The sequence below is a fragment of the Halichoeres trimaculatus genome, unplaced genomic scaffold (assembly GCF_033239565.1).
Source record: "Halichoeres trimaculatus isolate MK-OKI-2021-1 unplaced genomic scaffold, fHalTri1.1 fHalTri1_scaffold_20, whole genome shotgun sequence".
NCBI classification, from domain to species: Eukaryota; Metazoa; Chordata; class Actinopteri; order Labriformes; family Labridae; genus Halichoeres; species Halichoeres trimaculatus.
Window position 1 is genome coordinate 18,980,008 of NW_027437198.1, and position 27,992 is coordinate 19,007,999.

Genomic DNA, 27,992 nt, shown 5'->3' on the forward strand with positions numbered 1-27,992 from the left:
TATGTTTGAGTTAAATTGTAAAAAAACAAGTCATAGCTCACAATGTTCTGATGCTTCATTGCGACCTTCGAAAGAGACAGGCACATCTCGGAGATTCAGAAACAAAACTACAGAGAGAAACATTAAAACTACAAATACTACAGCTCAATAGGATACAAAATCTTTGTTCAGAAAACATGAGCAAGAACAAGAACTCGGGAAAGAAGGTGAGACACTCTAAACACCATCACAACGCTTTTCAGTGCTCAGTCAGAAAACTCAGATTGATCTGTTTTTATCTGAAGTTTCAAACATTTAAAGCTTATGAAGTTATTTGATGAGTTTATTGAGTTAATTGACATAATTCCTCTGAGAGAAAGAAAAAATTCATGTGTCTACTTCTTGTAAAAAAATTCACTGTGTGAAATGTTTGATTTGTTGTAGTGTTAATGAGGTGAGTTTTATTGATGAACTTTAATTATTGAGGATCTATTAATTCACTGTTTAAGTCCGAAGCTAAACCTTTAGTGTGAAGTGTCAGCATGAATTTATTTTTCAACAGAGTCATTTTTAAGGTCTAAATCCATGACTGCAGGGCCGGTTTCAGATGGACCAACATGGTCCAGCAGGAGCAGAATTTTTATTCATGAGCCAGAAATTGGACTGTTTAACAAAAGTCTTTCTGAAGCAGTATCTGATGTTTCTCTGTATGTTTGTGTTTTACAGTGCTCCGTGCTCACTCCCAGCACCCACCCTCGTGTCCTGCTACGAGACCCCAGAGACTCATTGGCAGAAAACCAAAAGCTGGACGCTGAAGTGGCTGCTCTGAAGGAGCAGCTGACCAGCAAAGAGCTCCTATGGGAAAAAGAGAAGAAGGCACTGCTGGATGACCGGGAGTCCTTGCTGTCCACTCTCCTCATGGCTCGAAACGACATGGACAGCATGGTGAAAAAGCTCGAAGGAGCTAAATTCAGAGACAAAAAGATGAAGACCAGGCGTGTGATTCTGGAGAAGGAAGTCAAGAGGAGAGACTTGGACATCCTGGCTCTCCAGGAAGAGCTGCAAAACCAGCAGCAGCAAACAAAGACAGCCAAGGACCAGCTGAAAGAAGCGCAGGACGCCATCCTTGGCTGCAACGCAGAATGGGATGACAGGTGGTTTGTCCAGGAGGAGGAGGTCTTCGCCAAGATGAACACTTTGCGCGAGATCCACGAGGCTAAGGTGAAAGGGATGGAGGCCAGGATCCAGCAGAGCACGGCCCAGTGGGAAAACGAAGAGGCCGAGTGGCGAAAGAAAGAGGCAGAATGGGAAAAGAAAAAAGCAGAATGGGAAAAGAAAGCGGCAGAATGGGAAAAAAAAGAGGCAGAATGGGAAAACAATGAGGCAGAATGGGAAAACAATGAGGCTGAGTGGCAAAAGGAAGAGGCCGAGAGGCAAAACAGAGAGGCCAAGTGGCTGGCCAAGAAGGAGAAGAGGAGCGCTGAAGTCAGCGAGGAGACAGAGCAGATGAAGCTGCTAAGCCAGGCCAACGCTGAACTTACAGTAAGTCACAACAACTGATCATTTCAAACTTCATGCTTCACTCCATTTAAAGGTTTCTATCATCTCTAAAGGAAGAAATACGAAATGATCTGGAGTTTTTTTTCCTTTTCAGGAGCTTTCTATGATGACTGGCAAAGAAAAGGCCAAGAGGAAGAAGGAGCAAAAGAAAGCTCAGAAGGAAGCTGAGCAGAGGCTGAAAAAGGAGGCAGAGGAGAAGAAGGAGGAGGCAAAGAAAAAGAAACAAGAAGGGAAGGAGATGATGGAGGGACATAAAAAACGGGAGAAGGGGAGGAAGGAAGCTAAGAAACGAGGAAAATAAGAGGGAGGAGGCTCAAAAACAAGAGAAAAGGCAGGGGAAAGAGGCTAAGAAACAAGAGGAGAAGGAGTAACCTCTTTCCATCCTTTCTCCCCCTCTTCTCCTGTACTCCCTCCTTTCTACCTGTGCCCTCTCAGCCCTGTCAGCCCCGCCTTTTCATCCCCTCATCCATCCGTCTCTCACACCATTCCATTTATTTTCTGCCTTCATGTGAATAAAAAAAGCAAACAATTTGTGGGGGGATTTCCCCTTGTATTTCAACGCTGCCTCCGGTGGTGAATCCTTACTGGTGCATTCATGTGTTGTTCAGGAATTCAGTTTTTTTTTTTTACTGTGAGGGAATTTTTACTCCAGTTTTAACTTCATATTTCAGAGGAGTGTTGGCCTGAAATGAGTGCCATTTCATTAAGTCTTAACAGCATCTGCAGGAGGGAGCACAGGCACCCTGTCTATCTGCTCCACTTTGAAACAGCAGATACAGAATCATGAAAAAAAACATCATAAGCAAATTTTTATCTCTTCTTTTATTCATTTAGTTGATTTGGCTACTATTTTGTGTGCTCTATTCAATTTTGTCACACTTTTGGTGTTCGGTCAAAAATGACTGGCCATAGAAATGAATGGAGGAGAGGGTAAAAATAAGTGTCAAAAAACTAAGCTCAGGTACCTCCTCATTTCTCAGATGGACACACACACACACACACACACACAGACGCACACACACGCACAGATGCCCTCTGCCTCTGCCTCGATTAGCTGGAATCAATAGAGTCTCTGTGGTTTCCCTGAGTGTGCATGTGTGTGTGTGAGTGTGTCTCTGTTTAAGCATACTGGCCTGCACAGTGCACGTGGCCCTAACCCCAGCACACATAAACACACCGCCCCAGCAGTGAGATAGCTGCCACCCACACTGAGCCACAACTCACTCTGCAGCTGCAGTCCTAACACCTCCAATCTGCCGCACAACAGACCTCCGTGACCCAGTGTTTAAAACTCATTCAGAAGACGTTCAAAACAGATTTTCAAGCCTCTGACAACTGCCTTGTTAGCAACAACTCAATGTTCAGGGGGACTCCAAATAATATGGTCCAATAAAACTAACAGGGCTTGTGTCCACTGCTTCTGACTCAGATTCATTTCTGCTTGGTTGCAGAATCCATCCAGTGGCAATAATTTTTACATAAAAAAGAATAAAAGCAACAAAAAGGACTCATGTCCTGCAGCGGCTCAGACCAGAAATGTTAGTGTGGTATATTTGCCCCCTGATACAGCTGTTGACATAGAATAAAACAGAGGTTCTGCTTGTTCTTAATGTGGATTTCCTAGTTACAGAAAGTGAGTTACTCTGATGAGGGAAGTGGGTTCTGAAAGTAAGTCTTTTTTTAAGATGAAGCACTCATAATAAAAATAAATAAACAAAACAGTTGAGTGCTGAAAATGTTAAAGTACACTGGTTATGTATAGGAGTTATGGCATGGAACAGACGCTCAACTTTTGGAGTTAGTAGCTATTCCTTAACCTGATGCACACTGTTGCATTTGTAATTTTTTTTTCCACAAAAAAAGGAGCTACACAAGTCTGTAATCTTGATTAGCCTGCTAACCTGCTGTCTGTATGCATTGCTGCCTTCAAAAGAATTTGATTAAGTCTTTGTGAAAAAGCCAGCATAAAAAAATCATTTATGAATTTGGAAAACAATGTTGCATCAACAATGGATGCTTAATAACGCAATCAATCAATAAATAAATGAAACATAAAATGAAATCAATGACAATATTCTGTATCACATTTACCTATGCATCTTAAACTATTAGCATGCTAACAACAGCTAATTAATGCTAAACGGCTTGTTGACAATGATTTTTAATCAAGACAGGTATTAGGAAAAGATTTAACCTTGGCTTGATGTTGAGTTTTAATCAGTAACTGTCAGGGGCTCTTAAGACCTTCACATCAACCTTTTTATTTGTTATTGCATTGTCCTTGGAAATGGTGGACCAACTGCTTGTACAGCTAAAAGTCATTGCATCTGAGAAGTTTAACATGTTTTTTTACTTGTATAAAATGTAACTATAAGAATATTATATGAATAGCAATTGTTACAATTCAATGTACAATAATCCCATTCCAGACAGATTTGAGAACAAAAAAAGCAAAAGGTCAACAAGCCAACAAGCCAGGTCAAAGAATGTTTATTAATCCCTTGTGGATCGTACTTTCCCGGTCATGAAATGCCTTCTTCGCCCCGCCTCTAACTCTGAAGCACTCTTGGAGGATTAAGGAGTCTGGGGTTGGGTGTCCAAAGCAAAAAGTGATTGTGGGGTCAGAGCGTGTGCCTGCATGGCTCCATATTAGGTTTCAAAGGGGTTTTGGGATTTGTATTTCTGACTGGGGCAATGGGGATCTCACAGTGTGAAGTGTACTAGTCACGATCTCCAGACTCAGATGAGATCAGAGCTTCTCGGTTTTGCTCGATAGACACACATCAACATCTTGGTCACTATCTTATCCCTGACAGATTTCTGGGGTTACATCTAATTAGAAACATACAGTAGCAACAGCCAAAGCCAGAAATAAAATAGAGATTATTCATTCAGTAAAAACACCACATCAACAAGCTTTATTATGTAAATTCTTCTATCTTGGCTGATGTCTGTGTTATGACTAATTATTTCTGTCTGTGAATGGTGATTTGCTGCTGCTTCTGTCTACCCCAACAAGACTGTCTCCTTCTCCTTTTGTCCTCTATTGCTCTCTTTTCTGAGTGAGTGAATGTCTGTGGCCTCTGTCAGCTCACATGGCACCCAGAGGCCATGTCGGGGTTCCCTGTACGCTCAGTAAACACACCAGTGTCCCTCAGATCGGGGGAGGTCCCGCTGCCAGGAGCCAGAGGGAGCCCCCTGATGCCCAGCAGCCCAATAACTGAGCAGAGTTTGGCTCTGAGGACATCAAACAAACAGACTGCAAATGGCACTTTTATTTACTTGCCTTTATGTCCCCTCCCCCAACATCCTTCATTTACTGAGATCCACGGTGCCATTTCCAGGAGCCCCATGGCAACAGCAGGCTTTGTCAAGGGTGAGACAAGTTTCTCATGATGTCATTATGCAGGGGTGGTTGGCGCTGTGATGAGAAGAGATAAAACCTGCTAAGATGACAGGATCCCAATCATATTGATCCAAGTGGATGAGAAAAGTTCTTGCGAGTTGTGTCGCTTTTAATGGCTCGGCTTGAATTTAATGGGGAAGAAATTTTGCGTCTGAGTGGCTTTTCAGACAGATGAATGGCCTCAGATATCCCCTCCTCCCTCGGACCTTTCTGCTGTCAGATTCGTGGGGCCCCTCTTAATGTTGAACGAGGTACAAACATTGATAATAGTGAGAACTGACTTGTTTATATATTTTAAACTAAAGTTGAGGGGTATGCATTAACCGATCAGTATTTCAAAAGTTTGTCCTTCTACTCTACTCCTACTCCAGTGTCCACAGTGTGATCTGTCTTTAAATGAGCGTCTTGTTTCTCACTCACTCTTCAACTCTCTCCTCTTTTCTGATTGTGATGACAGAATCTCAGGCCTGTCAGACTCAGCAGATTTGCACAGTCCAATGAGCATCAGTGGCTTTGCCTTGTAAGTGAACTCCTCCCTGGCAACCAAGCCAACCCCCTCTGACCTCTGAACCTGCGTTGAGGTCTTTGGATGAGAAAGAAAGAAAAAGGTTCCTGTCTAAATTCGGCCATTAGAATCTGGAGGAGACGGGGACATGCCCTCTAGCCTCTAAAGGAAACGCACATCTCAGGACATTGTGGGGTGACAAAGATCATCAGCCAATGGCGGGACAAGTGCAGAGCGTGATGGATTGTGTAATTGAACACGTGACGTGTGATGGATGTCTAAATGAGAGGCATAATAGGTTGTGTGATTGATAGGTCGGAAGCAGACACTTAGATTTTCACACAGAAGCGGATGTGGGCTGTTAAGTTTTCAGACAGAGAATGATGGATTGGTCCATGATGGGGGAGGATACAGCATAAGAGCAAATACAATCTTTATGTTGCTGTTTAGTGTTCACGTGAATTCAGTAGAATCAGAATCAGAATCAGCTTTATTCGCAGAGTATTTCCAGAATACAAGGAATTTGACTTCGGTTTAAGCTGAACTCTCTTTGTACAATTGTTGTGAATAGAAAAACACTGAGAAACACTGAATATTAAAAAAGTAGAAAAAAATAGAACTAAAGTAGTAGGGGAAATAATAATAATTATAATGCTTAATTTATTACATATATAAGTAAATATGAATCCAATCCAAAAACTACATTTATCCAAATCAAACATTTACATGATAACAGTTGTCCCGTTAAATTTGGTTTATTACGCCTGGAATACTTGTAAGTGTCAAAGTATGAAAAATGAAAAGTTAATACATTCAAATATGTTATTTGTTTGTTTAGGATCTTTGTCAAATAGAACAGTAAATTTTAAATTAAATTTTAAAGCTACATTTTCTTTATGATAAGCACACCCAACAATATAGCTAACTAATTCAGGAAACCATCAGAGAAATTTAAAACCTGTCACACATCAACTCCTGTATCAGCTCAGCACAAAGCCAAATCTTAAAAACAGTGAGTTCTACCTTGCACCATCCTCGAAATAAAAATGTTCAGTTGAGTTGCAGAAACTTGTGAACAGGTCAGAGAGGAGTGTAGCCATTTCATTAAAATCATTACAGGTTGTAAACAATCACGCTGAGTGCTGAGTTACGGCAACAGTTATCAAGTGGACAAGTGTTGGCAACAGCTGAGCGGTCAGCTGGGAGAAGAATGGCTGAGCCCAGGGAAAGTAGAGATGCAGGGGGTCACACACACACGCTCGCATACACTCACACACACAGTTGCAGGCACATGCTTGTAGATGTTTTACATAGCAGCCTGGCACAGGTGGCAGTCAGTGACCCCTCAATCTCAGTTAAGGACCATGTCGGCAGTCTGAAAGGTTAAAGGTCAACCCGTTTAATTAACACTGAGGATGGCCTGAGTGTATTCACACGGTGACTATTTTTTGGGGGACAGGACCCTCAAGGGGGAGGCTGCAGCTAAACTAGGCTTTGCGTTTCAACCAAGGTTATAATAGTTAACTAAAACGAAACTAAAAATAAAAACTAAAATTTAAAACACATTGCAGTTAACTCAAACCAATAAAAACTAGAAAAGAAAACAAAAACGATAAGTAAACTAAAACTGTATCTTGTGTTCACAAAACTAACTGAAACTAACCAAAATTAAAGACAAAATGTCTTTGGTTATAGTTTTTGACAATATTAATAGCCTTTAGGATTTCAATTAATCTGACACATTTTCCCAACCAATTTTAAGACAGTTTTCAGCAGTTGTCAGTGCCTTACGGCACCATCACAGCGACGTACTGGGACGTGCTTGTTTACTGCACTGACTGGCTGTGCACTGTGCTGCAACAAAACGTAGTGGAGCAATGAATCAGAGCATCTGTAATAGTTTAATTTCACGTGAGTCTGACTTTATTGTTACAGAGTCCAAGTTTCTAATTATTAAAGCTCATATTTTATTGTTTTATATAATTTATGTTTTTATTATTTCTATGTAATCCATGTTAACATTATTTTATATATTTTATGTTTATATTTTTAAATTAAGTTTATATGAATTTCTTGTGTTTAAGGCAGTAGCCAACGGTTCAGTATCAGCATTGACTGAGCAGTGATGTTGCAGTGATACTGAGCACTTTGTTGAACTGGAAAATAAACTGTATTACAAAATATTTACTCTGACCTTTTTGAATCCTGCACCTGGTTAATAAGGTATGAAAAAACTAAAACTTAACAAAAACTTAACTAAAAGTAAGCCTTGTTGCAAAAATTAAAACTAAATAAAAACTAGAATGCCTGCTCCAAAACTAATTAAAACTAAACTGTAATGGAAAAAAAGTCATAACTAAAACTAAACTATAATGGAAAAAAAATGTCAAAACTAACTAAAACTAAACTATAATGACAAATCCAAAACTATTTTAACCTTGGTTTCAACTACTTTTTTTAGTATATGAGTTCTTCAAAAGAAAGAAATTTGATACACAACTTCATTATTCCTGAGGAACACATAGAATGATTCTACTCTGGTCATATTTAGAAAGAAAACAACATATTTGATAGACATATAAAGCTAGCTCCAAGATATTATGGTTCTGCAGCTTATTCTAGCACTTAATTACCTTTAACGGTTCAAGTTCTTATCTGTCAAAAATGTAAAACACTCTCACTGTAGAAACAAAATAGACTTTGTTGCCTCTAAACTCTGAACTACCTTAGACTTAACACTGTTTCTTTCCTAAGGGTTATCACAACATAGTTAAAAAGGAATATTTCTATACTGGCATTTAGCTACTTCTGGATCACAGTAGTAGGTGGTAGCTAAAGTAGCAGGATGCTAACAGTATCTGTTGTTCAATGTTGCTCTGGTTGGAGGAAACATGTTAAAATAATTATATTCCAAACTGAAAATGGGCAGATTTATATCTTATTCGTGTTTATGAAAACAGATTTTTTAAAATATAAATTCTGTATTTCATCCCTTTTTAGTGACATAATTTATTTTTCACTGAGCAGCTTTTGCTTGAACCTGATCTGGAATAGCAAGCTCAAACCGTACCAGATACATTCCAGCTGTACCCAGTTGTAGATCCATGACACAAGTGCTCGCTGGTTTGATATAATGTGTGAATTTTTGGGGGATTATCGCCGCTCTACAGTGGAATGCATAACAAGTCCGAGTGGAAGAGTCAGATGGAGAGTTGTAATACGGCTGCAGGAGCCTCACACAATGTGCTGACAGAGACATTCTGTCTTAATCGTCTGTCGAAACAACTCTGAGGCTGCTGCCTGCAGCCCAGAGGACTTCATAACTGAACTCCTGCTGATATGGTTACGACAACTCTATCATGTGAAAAGCAAACCTGATGCATCTTATTATTATCAAACTTCTCTTCATGTCAGTGTACATGTTTAAAGTATTGCACATAAAGCTTTTGGTCTTGTAGGATCCTCTGACACAGCTGAAAAAACACTTCTGATGATGTCACTTGAATCTTGAGGTTGAAAGATGTGAGTGTTTTGTGGACCAAGAGGGTCTTGTGAAAGATGCTATCAAGTTGCATTTTGGAACAGGGACGATCCGGAGTTTTTGGAGCCTACCTCAGAATATTTTGACATATTTAGCTTTGATTCTGTTCATCATTTACTTTTCAGAGTAGTTTCTAGTAAGGCATGAAACTTTGTGGCAACACAAACCAACTCATTGAGGATCAAAGTTTACACTTTTCTGTGCCCTTAACTTGGCTGTTTTCTTTTGCTGTTAAGAGACAGTTGCAGGTTGTTATTGCTCTTTTAATAGGGACTTCTTCCAGAATCTATATTCAATTGCTTGATAGGATTAAAACTAATGTACAGCATTAACATGATTTTTCAACAACTCTGAAACTTATTCTAAAAGCCATCTAGAAGTCATAACAAATTCAGTAGTGCTGATCTGATATATGACCACTTAGGGGAAAAAAAGTGGTGGTTTTGATATGTGAATGCCCCTTTTTTCAACCCAAGTGTTTGACCTCTGCATAGGCAATGCTGCCCCCTGCAGGAGGAAAGAATCTGCATCTTGCAACAGTTGTATTCAAGACACAGTGACAATCTTAACAAGGCCAAAAATTAATTAATAACAGGCCGTTAACAATTTAACATTTTTTACCATCGGATTTGGTGGAGCTTGAATAACTTTTGGTGATAGCCTCTGGCGGCTACATGAGGAACTACATAATTTAGTAATGACAAATTTATTTCATATTTCATTCAAAGAGTCTGCAGCTTTAGAAAAACTTTCCCAAATCAAAGTGTGGGAGATCATATCCCAATAGACCCAAAATGACTCATTTGTAGGCCTGAGACGATAGTCAATAAACCAATTAATCGTTCAATAAATGAAATGAGCTCAATAATTCTGCAAGCAATATATCACCATGTGCATGCATGTTTGTTTGGGATGAAGTTTATAAAGCTGATGAAACCTCATGGAAGAGAGGAGAAACGTCTTCACAAACTCTGAATAGTCAAGATTCCTCAGTTTGGAGCGTTCAGAATAACTCTGACCTGGATGATTAGAATTTACATTGACATAGAGAGTGTAGTCTGCTACATTACAAAATAATTTTGGGGATATTTTAAAGTTATTGATATTCCAATTACATTAGTAAAAATACTTATGAGAAATAAAAGTTAATTGCATTTGAAAGGGTGTATTGCATTATTATAATATATATATTTTTTAAAACAAGTGGTTAATTTGATCTCAAAATCATATTGTCAATATTATTGTTTATCGTCAATAACTATGGGACAATATATCGTTTGGCAAAATTTGTTATTGGCCCAGGCCCACTCATTTGTTTGTCTTTTGTTTGAAACGAGTCAGCCTCATTTTGTGCATTCAAAAGGATGATTAATGGATACTATCGCAATCAGTCTGCTTCTGTGTTGATAAATCTGTCATTGTCAGTAGTAGGCCTGTCACGATATTCAATAAATCAATTAACCAAACGATAAATAAAAACGTCCTTGGTAAGTTTGCCAGCCTCAATAAACTGACATGTACATGCATGTTTGTTTTCCTCCTCTCTTTCGACCAAAGAGGCTGAATGAGAAGATGGATCACTACGTCTATCTTTCCTAACATCGGGGTGCATAGGTTCTATAGCGGATTTAGCAGCTTTATAGTGGAGTGAGCATCTGTCAAAAATGCTATCATTGGGGTGAACACGGGGCTGCTCGCGCGTACACATGGAGAGAGCTGAAGCGAGCGTCCTGAGGGGTAAGGAGGAAACACAAACTAATATGAGTGATGGCACGAAAGATACGCTTCTTAAGCCGCCTGCCACAGTCCCAGTGTGGGAATATTTTGTTTTTTATCAGAATGAACAAAGTGTGAGCTCATGAACACCAACGAGCTGATATGTCGCATTTGTTTGAAAATAGTGGCGACGAAGAAGAAGAAGAAGGGAGGTGCAGCGGAGCCTCGTTCTTACTGAGGCTTTTGGTCTGCAAAGTAAATAGAAATAAAAGCGCCAAATGGTGGGCGCTCAAAGACAGCTACATTGCCAGAGAAATGCAGGCCTTCAACACGGTTGAAAGCCAGAAATGTTAAAAATGTTTGACAGACAGTACGGATTAACTGGGAAAAAGTACATGTTACAAACAATTCAGGAACTGTATAAACTCCCTTTTATTTAGGCTATAGTTTTTATTGTTGTTGGGGTTTTTTTTGGAGTTTTGTTTTTTCTTTAGAGACAGGGTCTATGTTTTATTGTTTTTGATTAGTATTAATTATTTTCATTGACATGTATTTTTTTCTAAAAGAGAGTCTATTTCATTTTCATTGTATTTTTTTTCTCTTTCTTTTGTTAAATGTATTATATTTTTTGTTTAATTTATTTTATTTAAAAGATCCTGACCTTTTAATTACAGTTAAATACTCTTAAGAAATTAAAGTTTCTTGCTTTTGATATGGTGTACTCACTTTATTATCCCATTTATCATAATTACATCAATGAAAAAATGGAAAAAAAATCAAAATAATATTGACAATATTATCGTTTCTCGGCAATAATATTTTGGAAAATTATCGTCTAGCAAAATTTGTTAGCGTGACAGGCCTAGTCAGTAGTCCACCAAGCGATATCTATTATTGTAGACATCATCTGGGGATCATACACAGCACCACTTTCATATTTTCAACAGGTATTCCTTCAGAGATGAGAAGACATTGTCTTAAAGTCGTTAAAGCAGGTCTCACTTTGCGTTCCAGCTTCACACAGTTTTTTTTGCATTGCCGTGTCTTTTCCAATACTCAGAGTAGAGGGATCTATGAACCGATCAGAGAGCTATTTGACACACCTATTCATGAATGTTCCAAGCAGTGTTGTTGGCATTTTCAGTTCTACAAGGTAAAGGTCGCCTTGATGGCTGAGCTTTGGTCACTCTAAAATTGTAGGTGTGAGTGTGTGCATGAAAGGTTGTCTGTCCCTACATGACAGCCCTGCAACTTAGACTCTGAATGAATCTTACCTAAAGGTTTTTTCTGACATGATATAAAGGTTTTTGTGGTAATCTTATTTATTTATTTATTTCAAGCGCGCAACCCTGAAAACTTAAGCACACACACAAAAACATTAGTTTTTGTTGACTAAAATTTTGGTGGAATTAAACAAAGGAATAAACTCTTACACTCATAATATCTCTGTCCAAACCAGTAGAGTGAGTTACACACTGTATTAGACCAAAGGCCATATTAACAGTGCAGAACACAGCACAGAGAGTGAACCTTATGTTTAAAGTCTCATAAGTCCCAGAGAGAGCGCTCATATTTCCAGCTGTGGTGAAATGTAGGTTTATGCTGTAGTCATAACAAAACCCGAACACGACTGGAGCTATGATTATTGGTGCTACAGACAAGACGCCACATACTGATGGTTGACATGAATCTGTGTAATGTAAGAGTGAATGTATCAAATACAACAAGCTATCAGCTAAAGTGTGTGACAGAGCCGATACCTGCAGACACAAGAAACTAAACTTAGAAAAGAGCTCATCTGACGAGAACTGATGTCTAAAGTTGCTGTCCCAGAGGCAACAGTGACCACATGAGGGAAAGAAACCAAACTCTGCTTTCGGCTGAGAGCCAACAAGCTGAGTGTGTACTTAAAAACTCGTCAGTGTGTCCATAAGGGTTAGATTTTCAGTGAGTGTTGGAATATATTTCATACCAAATTTAGAAGGAAAACACAGCCCAACAGATCAAGTTCAGTTCATGACGCCTGGGAAGAAATCCAGTAATAAAATAACAGTTGTTTGCCTGAGAGGGGTCTGTGAGGTTATTTATAATGGGCCTGAGAAAGATGACGACCTTTAACAGCCAGAAAAAGCAAAAAGTTCTGCTTCATTTCTAGATCTACTGGCAGGGTCTTCTAAGGCTATCTGAAAAAATAACAAACAATGATGTCATGTTTCATTTTTATAGTTCCTCTATTTGTACAGCTCTCTTGCACTAGAAATGCAACAACTCAACAGCCAAATTTGCGCTTTCATAAAAAGTCTTCTTTGGTGCTACTCTGAGAACCTCCAGGTACAAAATAAAATGTTAAAAAGATTGTCTCCTCAAGTGAATTTTTCCCCTCTGTACGGTACAAAAACTTCAAAATGTAAAGAGAAAAATCTCAAATCTCAAAATCCAGAGCTCAGATTATTCGTCTCTTTCCTAGTATGCCATTAAAATCTGTAAAATGTATGTTTTTTAAAATACAATGTTATTCAAATGGGTCAACATGGTGGGAAATACATTAGTTTCCATATCAAGTAAGATTAGACAGAACTTAGAAATAACAGAAGTTGTTAAGGTGCACATATTAGAGCACCTTGAGTTGAGCATTGCTAACAAAAGATTACAAAAGCATTGTTGGTTAGTGTAACGTCAACCAGAGGACACAGTAACAGAAGTTTAAATGTTAGAAATGACTGCTTGAGAATTTTTTTTTCGAAACTATAAGTAGCAAGAAGTATTTGGGTATAGAAATGTACTTGCATGCAGTTATCATAGACATCAAAACAGAGGCTATAAGCTGTAAGCCAATTAAACTTTTATTCATAAAGCCTTCTTTAAAAATTGTAAGATAAATAAGCATTGTGAATTATTATCACATTATAAATAATAGCCTCAGCTCTCCACAGCAAACAGAGTTGTTGGTTTTTTTTTATACCTTTATGGATTAAACTCTTGTCAGGTCATTTGGGCCGAGCGCTGTTTGACATAATAATAAAACAAAATGTTTTATGCAAATGTATTCTGCAGTGGTCTGTACAAACTTGAAAGTCTATCAATGAAATAAAGAGTGAAGCTACGTTAGCTCTGCTTGGTAGATGACTGGCAGTACATAACCTGGATTCACTAGCATTACATATTTCTGACATTTCTTAGAGCACCGGGCTGCAAGCTGCACTAAATATAGACAGCTACCAAACTACTACAGGAACTGACAGTTTGCTTGTTGTCACGTTAGCCTACAGATACGTTGGAGCACAGGGCTGCCGATAGCACTACATATAGCAAGCTACTACAACGTTTGCTTGATGTCACGTTTCAAACCGTAGCGCTATGAAACTGTACACTGAAATACCTTACCTTGGTGCATAGTATCCAGTAAAAAGTTGTCATGAACAAAGAAAATTTGTCTCGATTTGATCTCCATTTAATTCCAAAACAAACACGCCTCGCTAAAAAAAATTTACGGCAGTGTGCGTGAGACCCTGTGCCAGAAAGTGTGGGGGAAGTCCAATTAAAACACCGCCTCACAGCATCTTTAAAAATAAGTTTTTGTTTGAAAAAAAATACTGTTGCAAGATTAAATTTTCTTTCTTAGAACTTAAAACTTAAACACACATTTTTCCTGTCATGAGGAAGGAGTTTGAATAGGGTTATCCTGCCTCATTTGAACTCTTGACTGTCAGTCATCTTTGGTTCAGTCATTCATTCAATGAACTGTTCTAGCACTGAATCTAAACAAAAGTTTTCTAAGGACATCTAATGTATAGTCCAAACTGTACTTTTTATAGTTTGTTTGGTGTTTAAGTCTATATTCTGTTAGGGCCAAAGCCAGACACTCTTGCCCCAAGGGAAGTGTTGTTAAACATTACCTCTGCGGTGATAAAGTCCAAAAGTAAGGTCAGATCACGACCCATATTTCCTCACTCACTGTATCCAGAGAATATTTAAGACCAGCAAGCACAGACTTAATTTGCAACACTGAAGACCAATGTCAGCACTGATATCTTCCTCACTGCTGAAGTCCTGTGCTCACAGTTTCAGGTCCGTGGAGGCCCTCAAGACCTGGAAGCTATGCAGCACAAGTTTGCTCCGGTAAGTCCAACTTGTTCCCTATTTTTTTCTCTTTGACACAGTTATTTGTAAATTAATAAAACTGTCTGTGTTCCTCACATTTTATGAAGAATGTTTGTTGTATTAAGATTGTTTAATGGATTACTTGTAATAGAGGATATCATTTTATAGCAGGTAGACAGATAACAGATACAATGTGGGATATGATTTTGTTTACAGTCAATGGTTCAAAAATCAAGGTTATTCAGATGCCCCTTCTTTGTGCCGTCTAATTTTAAAACATAACCCCCAAAACATCACTCAGTGTACGCATTTTCTGAATGTCTCAGTTGCAATCCATTTGCATGTTAATGCTCACTGAAATATCAACTTAACTTACAAGTATCAGCTTTTTGTAAGCCTTTAAATAAAATTAAGCACAAAATATCAACAGAACTTAATACCTATGATCTAAAGATATGTCCAGGGTCTCAAACCAGGAACCTGAGCTGTTAAAACCTGTAATATTATAATAAAAGTTTGACAACAAAAACATTTCTTGCTGAGTTGTATCAATTTCTCAATACTTTCAGTTATGTAACAACATAACCTAACCCAACTACGTCAATGTTTGATATGAAAAAAAACAATGGTCTCAGCATCCTGTGCATCTCAGCATGGCAAACTTTGTGAGTGGGATGTTTGTTTATCACTGGATCCAGTCCATTATTATCAGTCCTGCATTCGAATTCGAATGAATTTAGTTGTGCTTTTGTGTATTTTGGAAAGTTCCTCATTGTTGTTTACTTTTACTTATAAGACAAAAACAAGGGTTTGTTTTCTGACAGCATGTGTCTGCTGTGATGAAGAAAGACGAGGTGCATTTGAGCTCATGATGTAAATTGTTTGCAATTGCATTTAATCAAACAGTTTATTTTAACTGTGTGTTTTTTCCTATAACTTGTGCCCCTCTGTCTCAGGTCCCTCCATGTGGACAGTCCCCCCCACATACCTTCTCTAACCACCAGCTACGTCCATGGCACCTCCTCAGTCTCCCTGCTCTCCCTGACTGTAGGTCAGAGCCTGGACTGTGCAGCCAAGCGCTGGCCTGACCGCGAGGCTGTGGTCTTCCTGGAGGACGGCATTCGAAAAACATTCTCTCAGTTTCACCAAGATGTATGTCTAAATCTATTTTCTTTTTTTTCTCATTACCCTTAATCCATCTATAAACCATTAAAACTTACTGTATCCAATCTTATAAGGAACATATCCTACATAGCAAAGCTCTGTCCTTCAGGGGCATAAAAATCAATGAATAAGTATTTTGAGATTTCCAAATTTACTGGGTTAGTCAAGAATCTATATTTGATATCTGTATCTTTTTTTTGACGCAGGCTGACAAGGTGGCTGCAGGATTGCTTGCTTTGGGCCTGAAAAAAGGTGACAGACTGGGAGTTTGGGGACCCAACTCATATGAATGGATCCTTTACCAGTTCGCTACAGCCAAGGCTGGAATTATATTGGTCAGTCTGGGAGTTCCTCTTAAATTCAATTCACATTTATAGTGTAGCCTTGTTGATAAATGGACAGCTCTTGAGCTGTCTGAAAAACTGTCTCTTAAAATTGACTTTACTCACAGGTTCCTTTGAACCCAGCCTATCAGTTGAAGGAGGTGGAGTTCACCCTAAGGAAGGTACAAAACATTCATTAGCCCTACTTGTCACTTAATGCATTAATAGAACAGATGACTTAGAAAACCATTATTAAGATATTCCATCCACATCAAGAGAAAGGCTTTGTTTATTGCAGGTCCAGTGTAAAGCTGTGCTCTGTCCTACCCGCTTCAAAACACAAAATTTCTGTGAGATGCTGAAAGAGCTCTGCCCAGAGATCAACACAACAGCAGGGGGCATGATCAAAAGTTCCAGGTTTGGATTTCAAATGTAATGTTTGATAGATATTCTAGGTCAGTTTTGGTTAAATTTTTGAGGAACATCTAAAACATAGTTCATTTGGACAGGATTACAAAGGTCTGATCTGCAGTGTACAGTGGGATTACAATAAGGGAACCTGTAGTTTGGGATCAGGGCTGGACTGGGACAAAAAATAATTTGATGAATAATAATTAGCCCTGGCATTTTTTTTTTATTTGCGTATACCCCCGTTGTATGCCACCCAACAGTACACCATTTATGTCATCCCCTTAAAGATGATGGCACTATTCCCCAAACCACAGCAAAAAGGAGTAATAGGTGCTTTGGACAAGTGGGTTAATTAACTTGCTTCCCCCTGGCTGACTGACTCCCTGGTGATTAGGTTTGGCTGAACAAAGAGGAACCTTGACTGGATCATGAGGTGAAGCACATGGTGCAAACAATTATCCGAAGAACAAAGAAAATTGTGGCTAGCTAAGCTCCATCAGGATTTTCAAGGCAATAATCTGTCTTTAATCTCAACATTCAAGTTTGTTCATAGCATTTCCCCTCAGGTAGGTCATATTTGCTGTCAACAGCATCCTAAAATCACAATCGGTCTTTGTCAGTGACGTCATCTACAAGCCCCTCCCGCCATTTTGGTGGGTAAACGGATGTAAACAATAGAGGTTAACTAGAGGTAAACGGAGAGGCAGTGAGGAGCTCTACGATTTTATACAATGTTAAAACTAAAAAACAAAAGCCAAACGAGTGAAAACTATATCGAGATAAGCTGACGAAAGATGCCAGGGAAAGATATTTTAATTTTTTTTTAACAATTAACAATATTGATCGGTGCATTAAGATGCACTGCAGAGTTTGCGAATGTGACGTCACCTAACAAAGACCGATTTAGTCAAGTTAACATATATCATGACAGAGTATAACTGACTGAAAGGTATCACACAGCATTAATAAATAGTTCATAAGTAAAACTCATTGTATTTCAGGTGGCTTTTTTACAGTGCCGAAAAGTAAGCCCTTAAAAAAAACTCATTTATTCCGTAGAACCCTTCTCCCATTAAAAGTATAGTAGTAACATCTGTTTTCATACCTTAAGGTAGGTGATGATGAAGAACCCTCGTATGGATCTCTGCGGCTTATTAGGCATAACTTTTCACAATATCACTCTTTCTTGCTGGCTGAGTCCCTCATTGAATGTTTTAGTGGGCTCCGAGCGTTTTTTCACGTTGTTTGACGGAAAAGACATCTTAAAATCATATTTTACCGCGAACTTTCATCTCCGTCCATTCAATGTTTTACCGCCAATGTGGCCGAACATCCGGGTAACTGCCCAAAACGTGACGTCCATACAAACAGTTTGATTCCGCCAGAACTTTAGCCGGAATAGCAGCACTGCCCGCCAACGTTACCTCGCGGTAATGTTGATGAAGTAGCAAGGTGAGCACCTCGAGCGGGCTTAGTGTTAAACATAACATAAAGTCAGTATTAATGTGCTCTTCAATATTTTAGCCAGGCAGACGGCCCATATCGCGTCTTACCGCTCCTCGCTCGCTGCTAGCGTTGTCAGTGTCCACCAACGGCTGCAGCTTCATCACATGACGCCGTAGCTGCACCTGGTGCGGCCCATAGGTGCTGCCCCAGGCTGAGGATGAAGGGCTATGCTGCTGCACTAAATATGTTAGTAGGCTTTGCATATTTTAAAGAATAAGCCTGAATGGCTTTTCTTTTTTTCTGTCAATCAGTATAAATTAACCCAAAGAAAAGTTTGTTTGACCCAAAAGACCTGACAGGGAGAGTCATAACTGTTTGATTGCGAGCAGGGGCTCAATTCTTGCCTGTATGGCAAAATTAGTCACCACCCCACACAAAAACCACAATATAAACGAATACAACAACAAATAATAACAATGGTAATTATAATAATAATAACAACAACAACAATAAAAATGATATATCAAAAAAAATGCCCATTAAGCCATATGGCCAGTCCAACCCTGCTTGGGATATGTATAGGAAGTTTTGGAACACTGCTTAACAAATCCTGGAGTTAGTTTCAAATTACAAACAAACAAAAGAAGAAGAAGAAACAACTAAACAGTCTAGATTAAATGCAATGTAAAAACCTCAGAGGAAATGATGTGTGTTAATATGAAGATTTTGCTTCGGGCTCACAGGTTGCCAGATTTGCATATGGTGATTGTGACGGACAGCAGACAGCCGGGGATGCTCCACGTGGAAGACATAATGCAAGCAGGGGAGAGCAGGCACCACAGAGAGCTCATGGACCTGCAGAGGAAGCTGTCTTTTGATGATCCCATCAACATCCAGTTCACATCAGTAAGCTGTTCAAAGCCTGTATCACTTAAAGGAAACTAATGTTATACTGCAACACAGGTTTCGTTAAAGGTTAAGAAAAAGTAATGTGTAATTTGTTCTAGGGGACTACAGGCAGTCCAAAAGGAGCAACTCTGTCACACCACAATATTGTAAATAATGCTTACTTTATAGGCCTTAGAGTGGGCTATGGATGGAGGGTAAGTCAATTTTTGTTTTCTGTTAAAATGATGACTTAAAGAGTGAAAAGTTAGTAATCTTACTTAATATCAGCCGCAGGTTCGAGTATGCTTGCCTGTACCAATGTACCACTGCTTCGGCTCTGTGCTGGGAGGGATGTGCATGGCCCTGCACGGTATCACTCTAGTCTCTCCCTCCGCTGGCTTTAACAGCCAGGCCAGCCTAAAGGCTATTCAGAGTGAAAAGTAATTCAACCTGCACAGCAAAAAAAAAAAAAACCTTTTGAAATACAAACACTTTAATTTACCATTAGCCCTTTTTTTTTTAGGTGCAATTTTGTCTACAGCACTCCTACAATGTTCTCAGACATGCTAAGCCAACCAGATTTCCATCAGCACGATTTGTCATCGGTTGAAGCTGGTAAGAGATCTGAAGACTTCAGAGCGACATTTGTCAGAGATTGAGACCTCTAAATGTTTTTTCTTCTGTGTCAGGTATCATGGGAGGTTCTCCATGCCCCATTGAGGTTTTGAAAAAACTGAGAACAGACATGAAGATGAAAGAGATTATAGTGAGTATTTTTATGTCCTGTATTTTAAGAATATTTGTGTGTAAACTTGAAATAGCTCATCCATACCAAAATGTGTGTATTTTGTGTAATAGATTGCCTATGGAACCACAGAGAATAGTCCACTTACATTTTTGGGCTTCCCATTAGACAATGAAGAGCTAAAGACAGAAACTGTCGGGTGCATCATGAATCACACTGAGGTATGTCATATTATTGTTTGCATAAACCCCTATTTGCACATTACTGTTAAAACACTGCAGCTTGAGCCTGGTTTTCCTTACTTTAGGCTAAAGTGGTGGACCTTAGTACTGGGCGCATTGTCCCTTTGGGGGCCTCGGGAGAGCTGCTGGTAAGAGGTGTCTGTGTGATGTTAGGATATTGGGATGACCCTGAGAAAACCAAGGAGGTTATCTGCAACGCTGGTTGGTACAGGACTGGGTAAGAGCAGGGGGCTGTACATGTGTGCACAATTAGAAAGTTATGTAGTTGTTTACTATTCATTTTTGTGTGCACCAATCAGATTCAGGTGTCTGACCACCTCTCTGGTTGTGTACACATATTACATCTGTGATTTTCCTCCACTCAGTGACACGGCCAGTCTGAACAGCTTGGGATACTGCCGCATCCAAGGACGCATAAAGGATCTGGTTATAAGAGGAGGGGAGAACATCTACCCAGCTGAGATAGAGCAGTTTCTTTTTACCCATCCTAAAGTACAGGAGGTGCAGGTGAGACTCGGGACCACTAGAGGGCAGCAAAATCTGTTCCTATGCTCAACATATTCAGATGTTGCAAGCTTGGTGTTAAAGTGACATTTGCTTTTATTCTCTCCCTCTTTGTATCCCAGGTGGTTGGAGTGAAAGATGAGAGGCTGGGTGAGCAGGTGTGTGCCTGCATCAGGCTGAAGGAGGGACAGAGCTGCAGTGCAGAGGAGATAAGAGCATTCTGCAAAGGCCAGGTAAAAGTGATAGATAGATGAATAAATAAATAAAACAGAGCTGTTTTGTTTTTGTGCTGATGATTCTTTTCCACCTCCCAGATTTCTCACTTCAAGATCCCATATTATGTTGTTTTTGTGGACAGCTATCCCATGACAGTATCTGGAAAGGTAGCCAAACCACTCACACACCAACACAAACATGCATAAGGTCATTTTAAACAACCATTTTGTGCTGCTCACATACACCATACACCATGTTATAAATGAGTAATGTAAGATAATAACAAGATCTTATAACTTCAATTTGACAGCTTTGTCCTGACACAAAGCTTATGGTGCTTTCTAATTTTTTTTTTCCAGATCAAGAAGAACATATTAAAGGAAGAAATGGAGAAGAAATTGGGCCTTTAAAATTCATGAATTCTGATGGATTTTGTTTGAGAACACCTTCTGGAAAATTAGAAACTTGGGCAGCTGGAACAGTGTGATGAGTCAACTAAAGATGATGTGCCTGTGAATCTTAAGCTTTATGTTCAAAGTATTCCATTTTATTTTAATAAACATGCATTAAGAAACTACTTTTGTTGTGTTTTTGATTGTACTGCTGCAGGTCATCCCTGTGAAAAGACCGCTTAGTGTAAAAGCTTTAATTAGTTTATCAGTATCAGTTAATTATTGATGGCTATTTGTGGTTAATGTTTTCTGATATTTGCCTGAGTGTGTTTGAAAAGATACTCTGACCTCTCAGCCAATAAGAAAGAGTTAGCGTTAAACATTAGCCTCTGAGGTGATAAAAACCAGAGTAAAAGACAGGAAGAAGCAGGTGGGAACCAGTTCAACTAGACTCACTTTCACCCACCCTAGAAACTACATACAAATTCAACTGGCCTAGGTTGTAGCATTCCAGAAATATGACAGTCTTGAAATCTTCGTCATTGCTAAGGTTCTGTGCACACAGTTTTAGGACTGTTGATGCACTCAAACACAGCAAGACATGGAAAGTATGCAGCACAAGTTTACAGCAGTGGTGCAGGTAAGTTAATGCTTTTCTTTCTCAGTATCAAACATGTAGTAACATGTGATCCCTCATCCATTGAACCATGTTCTATTGCATTCTAAAGTGGGTTATGTTGGCTTAGCATATGACAACACTGCTACATAAGCTAGTGTGAGGGGTTCTGCGTAGAGGTGACTGTGGTTAAGTAGTCTATAACTTTATCATCGGAGCTTCCACTGGAAAGAAAAACCATCTGCCCAAGTATTATTCATCCTTTACTCTCATTACTTAAGGAAACTCACAGCTCACAGGAACCACCTCTCAGTTCAGGGAGTCACATGACCTCATACTGGACTCGTTTGGAAACAAGATTTCATTTTCGGACTGTTACATGTTTGACTTGGATCTCAAAAATAAATAAATAAATAAATAAATAGATCAACCCTCCGGCAGATGTCTGAATGAGTTAATCATAACTTGTGTAAACATTCTAGTATTGACTTGTTCAAGTCAGTTCATTTAAGGTCAAGTTGTGATCACCTCATGTCTTTTAACATTGATATAAACAGATGCAGTGCATTTCTTTATTTGACCCCATCCAATCCTTTTTGCTACCTACAACAAAGATTTGTCTTGGCTATACGATCTGGTTATACTGAAGGTCTGACACTGCTGTTGGGAGTAGGTACTAAAGCATGCTGCAGAAACAGCCCCCAGCAGTAAAGATTCTTTCTCATGTGAGGAAAAAAAAGCAGCTCAGTGGTTTGTTGATTCCTGTGTAAGCAAAGACACCATTTAAAGTTATTATTATCTTTTTTATTAAAGGTTTTAACTCTGGTGCCTTTTAGGCTGTGGGGTGTTAAGAATTGTACATTCATTGCATTCATTGTACAGTCCTTAATCAGTCATTTCATTTGTTTTATTTTTGCAGAGTATCATAATTTTCTTTCTTTCTTTCTTTCTTTCTTTCTTTCTTTCTTGCTTTCTTTCTTTCTTGCTTTCTTGCTTTCTTTCTTTCTTGCTTTCTTTCTTTCTTGCTTTCTTGCTTTCTTGCTTTCTTGCTTTCTTTCTTTACTCATATATAAACAGTGAAAAAAATGAATCATTCACTGCAAACTGAACATAATCATAATATGTGGGGGAAAAAAAGAACAAATCAGGATGAAGAAGGACAAAAAAAGCAAATCTAATCATATCCTGCCCGTTATTCAAGTTTAATACAGACGTTAATATTATTATCATATATAATATATTATATTTTGTGTATCACAAAGCAATTCATATTAAAAAGCAAAGGACACAAAAAAAATTGTATAAACAAAAAAATGTGTTATTGGCAATTCATGAGGCAAACACTTCATATTATAAAACCAAAGACAGTAAGTTCATATCGTAAACCATAGTTTGTGTTGGCTGAAGACCTTAAGACAAACAATTCATGAAATAGATCAGAAGACACTAATACATTCTTAGTCTGTGTCTAACTCATTTCTCTTATAGATGCTCATAAAAAACAGTTTGTACCTGAATTACAGTATAGTATTACAATTATTGTTCAACAATTTGAGATGTGATTTTCAAAGCTCCTTAATTTAATAGTGATAGTTTCAATGATATGTCCAATGGGAAAAAAAATCTTACTATCACCTGATGGATTCTGGTTGTCACTGGACATCCAGGTAATAACCCATCCAAACCTCTGTTTTGTATCTGTACCATTTTTCAGTGGATATCAAAGAGCTGGCCAAATGTATATTTGTGTCTTTTTCAATGTGTTGTCACCATTGCCCAGATTGTTGCCTTTAGGAACATCTTTTCTTAGACAGAGTGGTCTATTCATTCAATTTAAGCAATGTCTTCCCTCTATGTCCTTTTTTTTTTTTTTTTCAGGTCGCTCCATGTGGACAGTCCTCCCCACATCCCCGCTCTAACCACCAGCTACGTCCACGGCACCTCTTCTGCCTCCCTGCTCTCCCTGACTGTAGGTCAGAGCCTGGACAGTGCAGCCGAGCGCTGGCCTGACCGCGAAGCTGTGGTCTTCCTCCAGGATGGCATTCGGAAAACCTTCTCTCAGTTTCAGCAAGATGTATGTCTAACTCGTGTTTTCATCTTTCGCTTTTATTAGCATTCCTCCATGTATTAAGCCTTAATCACTTTTTACACAAATGATGAATCTTTAAATATTTATTGTTGCAGGTTGAGAAAATGGCTGCAGGTCTTCTTGCTTTAGGCCTGCAAAAAGGTGACAGGCTGGGGGTCTGGGGACCTAACACGTATGAATGGATCTTGTTCCAGTTTGCTTCAGCCAAGTGTGGAATCATCCTGGTCAGTCTGGGAGTTATACCTTTACCTTACAGAAAAGACATGTGGTCAAACAAACATTTATTTAGCTGAGTGGCTGCATGACATAAGCTCTTGACCTGGGTTACAAAATAGTGTGCTGTCAAGGGTCAGTCAGCTGCTCATTGGACTCGTTCAGGGGCCCCAGGGAGTTCTTCCATAACTGTTCATGTATACCGTCAAGATTAGAGGGGAGAGGTTTTCAACATGATGTTATCTGGCAGCCAAGTCTTGATATACACACTCTTTAAAGTTGATTTATTTACAGGTGTCCTTGAACCCAGCCTATCAAGTAAAGGAGGTGGAGTTTACACTAAGGAAGGTATGATGAACTCAGCAGGTGTAAGCTTACACAACCATATACAAACACTTGATGGAGGATAAGTTGTCATTTTTACTGTAAAACAATCATTACACACATATTAGTGCGAACACATTAATCTGACTGGACTCTGTGCTTTCTTGTCCAGGTCCAGTGTAAAGCTGTGGTCTGTCCATCCAACTTCAAAACACAAAATTTCAGCAAGATGCTGAGGGAGATTTGCCCTGAGATAGAGACGACAGCTGCAGGCATGCTGAAAAGCTCCAGGTCTGACGGGCACAACTTACAATGCCCCTGCTTTTCAAAAAGTCTGTGCATCCCACTGCCTTGGAGATTAAAGGAGACTCTCAAAAGCTGTTAAAATGTTAAATATTCAAGTTTTCTAGAGTTTTACTGTTCACCTGTATATGGGAATGAAAAGTTGAAGAAATAAACATGAAGTATAGAAGACCCTCTTTCACAAAAATCAGGTGATCTTTATTTTTGGCTCTTTTGTTCAGTAACATTGCCTTTGGTCTTCCAGGTTGCCAGACTTGCGTATGGTGATTTTGACAGACTGCAAACAGCCAGGGATGCTCTCTGTGGAGGACGTAATGCAAGCAGGGGAGAGTCGGCACCACAAAGAGCTCATGGATTTACAGAGAAAGCTGTCTTTTGATGATCCCATCAACATCCAGTTCACATCAGTAAGCCTCAGCAGTGCAGCTGTTACACTCTAAGAAAGGGTCTAGCAGAGACCAAGTGATGTTATTGCTCCATTTGTTCCAGGGGACAACAGGCAGTCCAAAGGGAGCAGCTCTGTCACACCACAACATTGTAAACAATGCTTACTTTATTGGCCTAAGAGTCGGCTACGGATGGAGGGTAAGTCAATTTTTCTATGAATTTAGATTAGAAAAATAAAAAAAGTAACTTGGAATCCATTTTCCCATCAGCCTCAGGTTCGAGTATGTGTACCTGTACCCATGTACCACTGCTTTGGCTCTGTGCTGGGAGGGATGTGTATGGCTCTACACGGTGTCACTCTGGTCTTTCCCTCCACTGGGTACAACAGTGAAGCCAATCTACAGGCTATCCAAAATGAAAAGTGCGTCAATCTTCAGATTATTCGAATCATTTTCTAACACAACATGTAACGCTCTAAAAACAGTAATTTCTTCACTTCAGATGCAACTTCATCTACGGCACTCCAACAATGTTCACAGACATGCTCAGCCAACAAGTTTTACACAAGTTTGACATGTCTTCAGTTCAGGCAGGTAAGATAACTCTTAAACCTGAAAGCTGTGATATTTTGAACTGAGTGTGGGTCCACATGGAGCATAATTATCCACGTGTCTTTTAGGTATCATGGCAGGCTCTCCATGTCCCTCTGAGGTTATGAAGAAACTGAGAACTGACATGAATATGAACGATATTGTGGTGAGAAAGCAGCACAGACTCAAATAAAGTCTATTTAAACAGAAACTCTCCCCCATCCAGGACCCACAAACTGTATTTAATGTTTTTGCAGATAGGTTATGGAACCACAGAGAACAGTCCGATTACATTTCTGGGATTCCCACAAGACAACGAGGATCTGAAGACGGGAACTGTTGGATGTATCATGGGACATACTGAGGTACAGTGTCTTAATGTTAGCATAAATCACCCCACCATTATGACAACACTACAGTTACGCTTTATTGTGTTTCCTGTAGGCCAAAGTGGTGGACCCTGACACTGAGCAGATTGTCCCTCTTGGGGCCTCAGGAGAGCTGCTGGTCAGGGGTCCCTGTGTGATGTTAGGATACTGGGATGATCCTGAGAAAACCAATGAGGCTATCTGCAAAGCACGCTGGTACAGGACAGGGTAAGAAACTGGAGAGTAGATTCTGAATTTTTCATCCAAAGCCATTGGTAACAAGAATCCAAAGCCTATCAAATGGACTTTAGTGGCCGTGGCAACCCTAATGGCATTAACACCGGCCACCATGTTTGTGGGCTCTAGGTAACGACAGAGCTGATACTGGATGTTCAATGACTCTCAACCCCCAGGGGTGAAACTAGAGAGGCAGCGAGAGCCGATACATCAGCAAGGTTATCAAGTGAGCCCATCATTGTTATTTCATCAAGTTAGCTCATTTACACCTCAAGGAGTCTCAATACCGGTACTTTGCTTCTCCATGGAAGAACCAACCCTCCTGCATGCTCTACCTCCCCCTAAACCTCATTTTTTTCATGAGGAAAGGAGACACTGTAAAAAGAACAGTGAATGTAGAGCGGTCAAGCTGCACGCTATGCTTCTGCTTCCTGACTATTATGACAAACAGAGAGACAAGTTGAGAGGCAAGGAAGATTGAGGCAGGGTAAGGAGACTGTTTCTACTCAAGCAAAGGTTCCCAAAATTTTCAGCCCAAGACCCTCAAAACAGCAGATCCAGATTCTGGCAACCACTTGTAGGGTAGAAATGAACAAAAACTGACTTAAAATGCATAATTCAGCTTATCGGTAGAAAATAAGGGCCAATCCCAATTGTCACTGTTACCCCTTCTCTTTCGTCTACCCCTTTTCGTTGGCCCTCTGTTTTAAGAACCAAAGGGATGGGGTTTGAGAAAAACATCTCAACCAAACAAGACGCCACTTGACTGTTTATTCACTTCCAAACAAAACACGCTTTTAAAGATTGATGATAAGCCAATGTGAGTTTGGATGTTATGGGGATTTTTTCGTCTCCAATCAGTGACACAGCCAGTCTGAACAGTCTGGGATACTGCCGCATCGAAGGACGCATGAAGGATCTGATCATCAGAGGAGGCGAGAACATCTACCCCGCTGAGATAGAGCAGTTTCTTTTCACTCATCCTAAAATACAGGAGGTGCAGGTGAGACTCAGGACCACTAGAGGGCAGCAAAAATCTGTCTCTTCATTGCTGTAAGTGTGGATGGTCATTCAAGTGTTGACTTTTGCTTCTTTTCACTGCTCTCCCTCTTTGTATCCCAGGTTGTTGGAGTGAAAGACGAGAGGTTGGGTGAGCAGGTGTGTGCCTGTATCAGGCTGAAGGAGGGACAGAGCTGCAGTGCAGAGGAGATACGAGCATTCTGCAAAGGCCAGGTAACAGATTATAAACAAAACTACAGGGGGGCACAAGTTTCCATGCAAAGGAAAAATACACGTTTTATATTGGACAACTGTTTTTTCATTTACATAATGTCCTCTATATGATTACCATTGTTTCCCATATTAGCATTGACTATCTCCTGATAAGGGAGGCAACCTGTGGCTTGATTTGAATACATTTGCAACTAAAAACACCAAATTAAAATCACACTAGATTTGTAACACCACTGAAAGTTAACATCTTTTTTTCTCTTTCTGTTAGATTTCTCACTTCAAGATCCCACACTATGTCTTCTTTGTGGAAAGTTACCCCATGACAGCTTCTGGAAAGGTAAAAAAAAAAAAAAGTGCTGCTTCACCCCAACTTTTATCATGGCTTTACTGTTTTTTTTTCAACATTTGATAGTAAAATGGTTGATACTTCTCATCTTTTCAGATAAAGAAGAACGTATTGAAAGAGGAAATGGAGAAGAAATTAGGCTTTTAA

The 27,992-nt window shown here is 39.4% G+C and overlaps 1 protein-coding gene across 1 annotated transcript; it reads left to right on the forward strand.

Moving 5' to 3' along the window:
• Window positions 1-176: 176 nt before the first annotated feature.
• Window positions 177-27,992, forward strand: LOC141809386 (uncharacterized). Its single transcript, XM_074696375.1, is given in 35 exon segments — window positions 177-206; window positions 706-1,521; window positions 1,634-1,726; window positions 14,672-14,826; window positions 15,765-15,960; window positions 16,179-16,307; window positions 16,424-16,477; window positions 16,594-16,712; window positions 18,896-19,058; window positions 19,160-19,255; window positions 19,329-19,480; window positions 19,564-19,655; window positions 19,730-19,806; window positions 19,899-20,006; window positions 20,093-20,244; window positions 20,393-20,534; window positions 20,654-20,764; window positions 20,846-20,914; window positions 21,076-21,228; window positions 21,646-21,779; window positions 23,634-23,829; window positions 23,940-24,068; window positions 24,352-24,405; window positions 24,554-24,672; window positions 24,929-25,091; window positions 25,174-25,269; window positions 25,341-25,492; window positions 25,573-25,664; window positions 25,751-25,827; window positions 25,919-26,026; window positions 26,106-26,257; window positions 27,128-27,269; window positions 27,389-27,499; window positions 27,768-27,836; window positions 27,942-27,992. Coding segments are annotated over 35 exon segments (4,752 nt in total).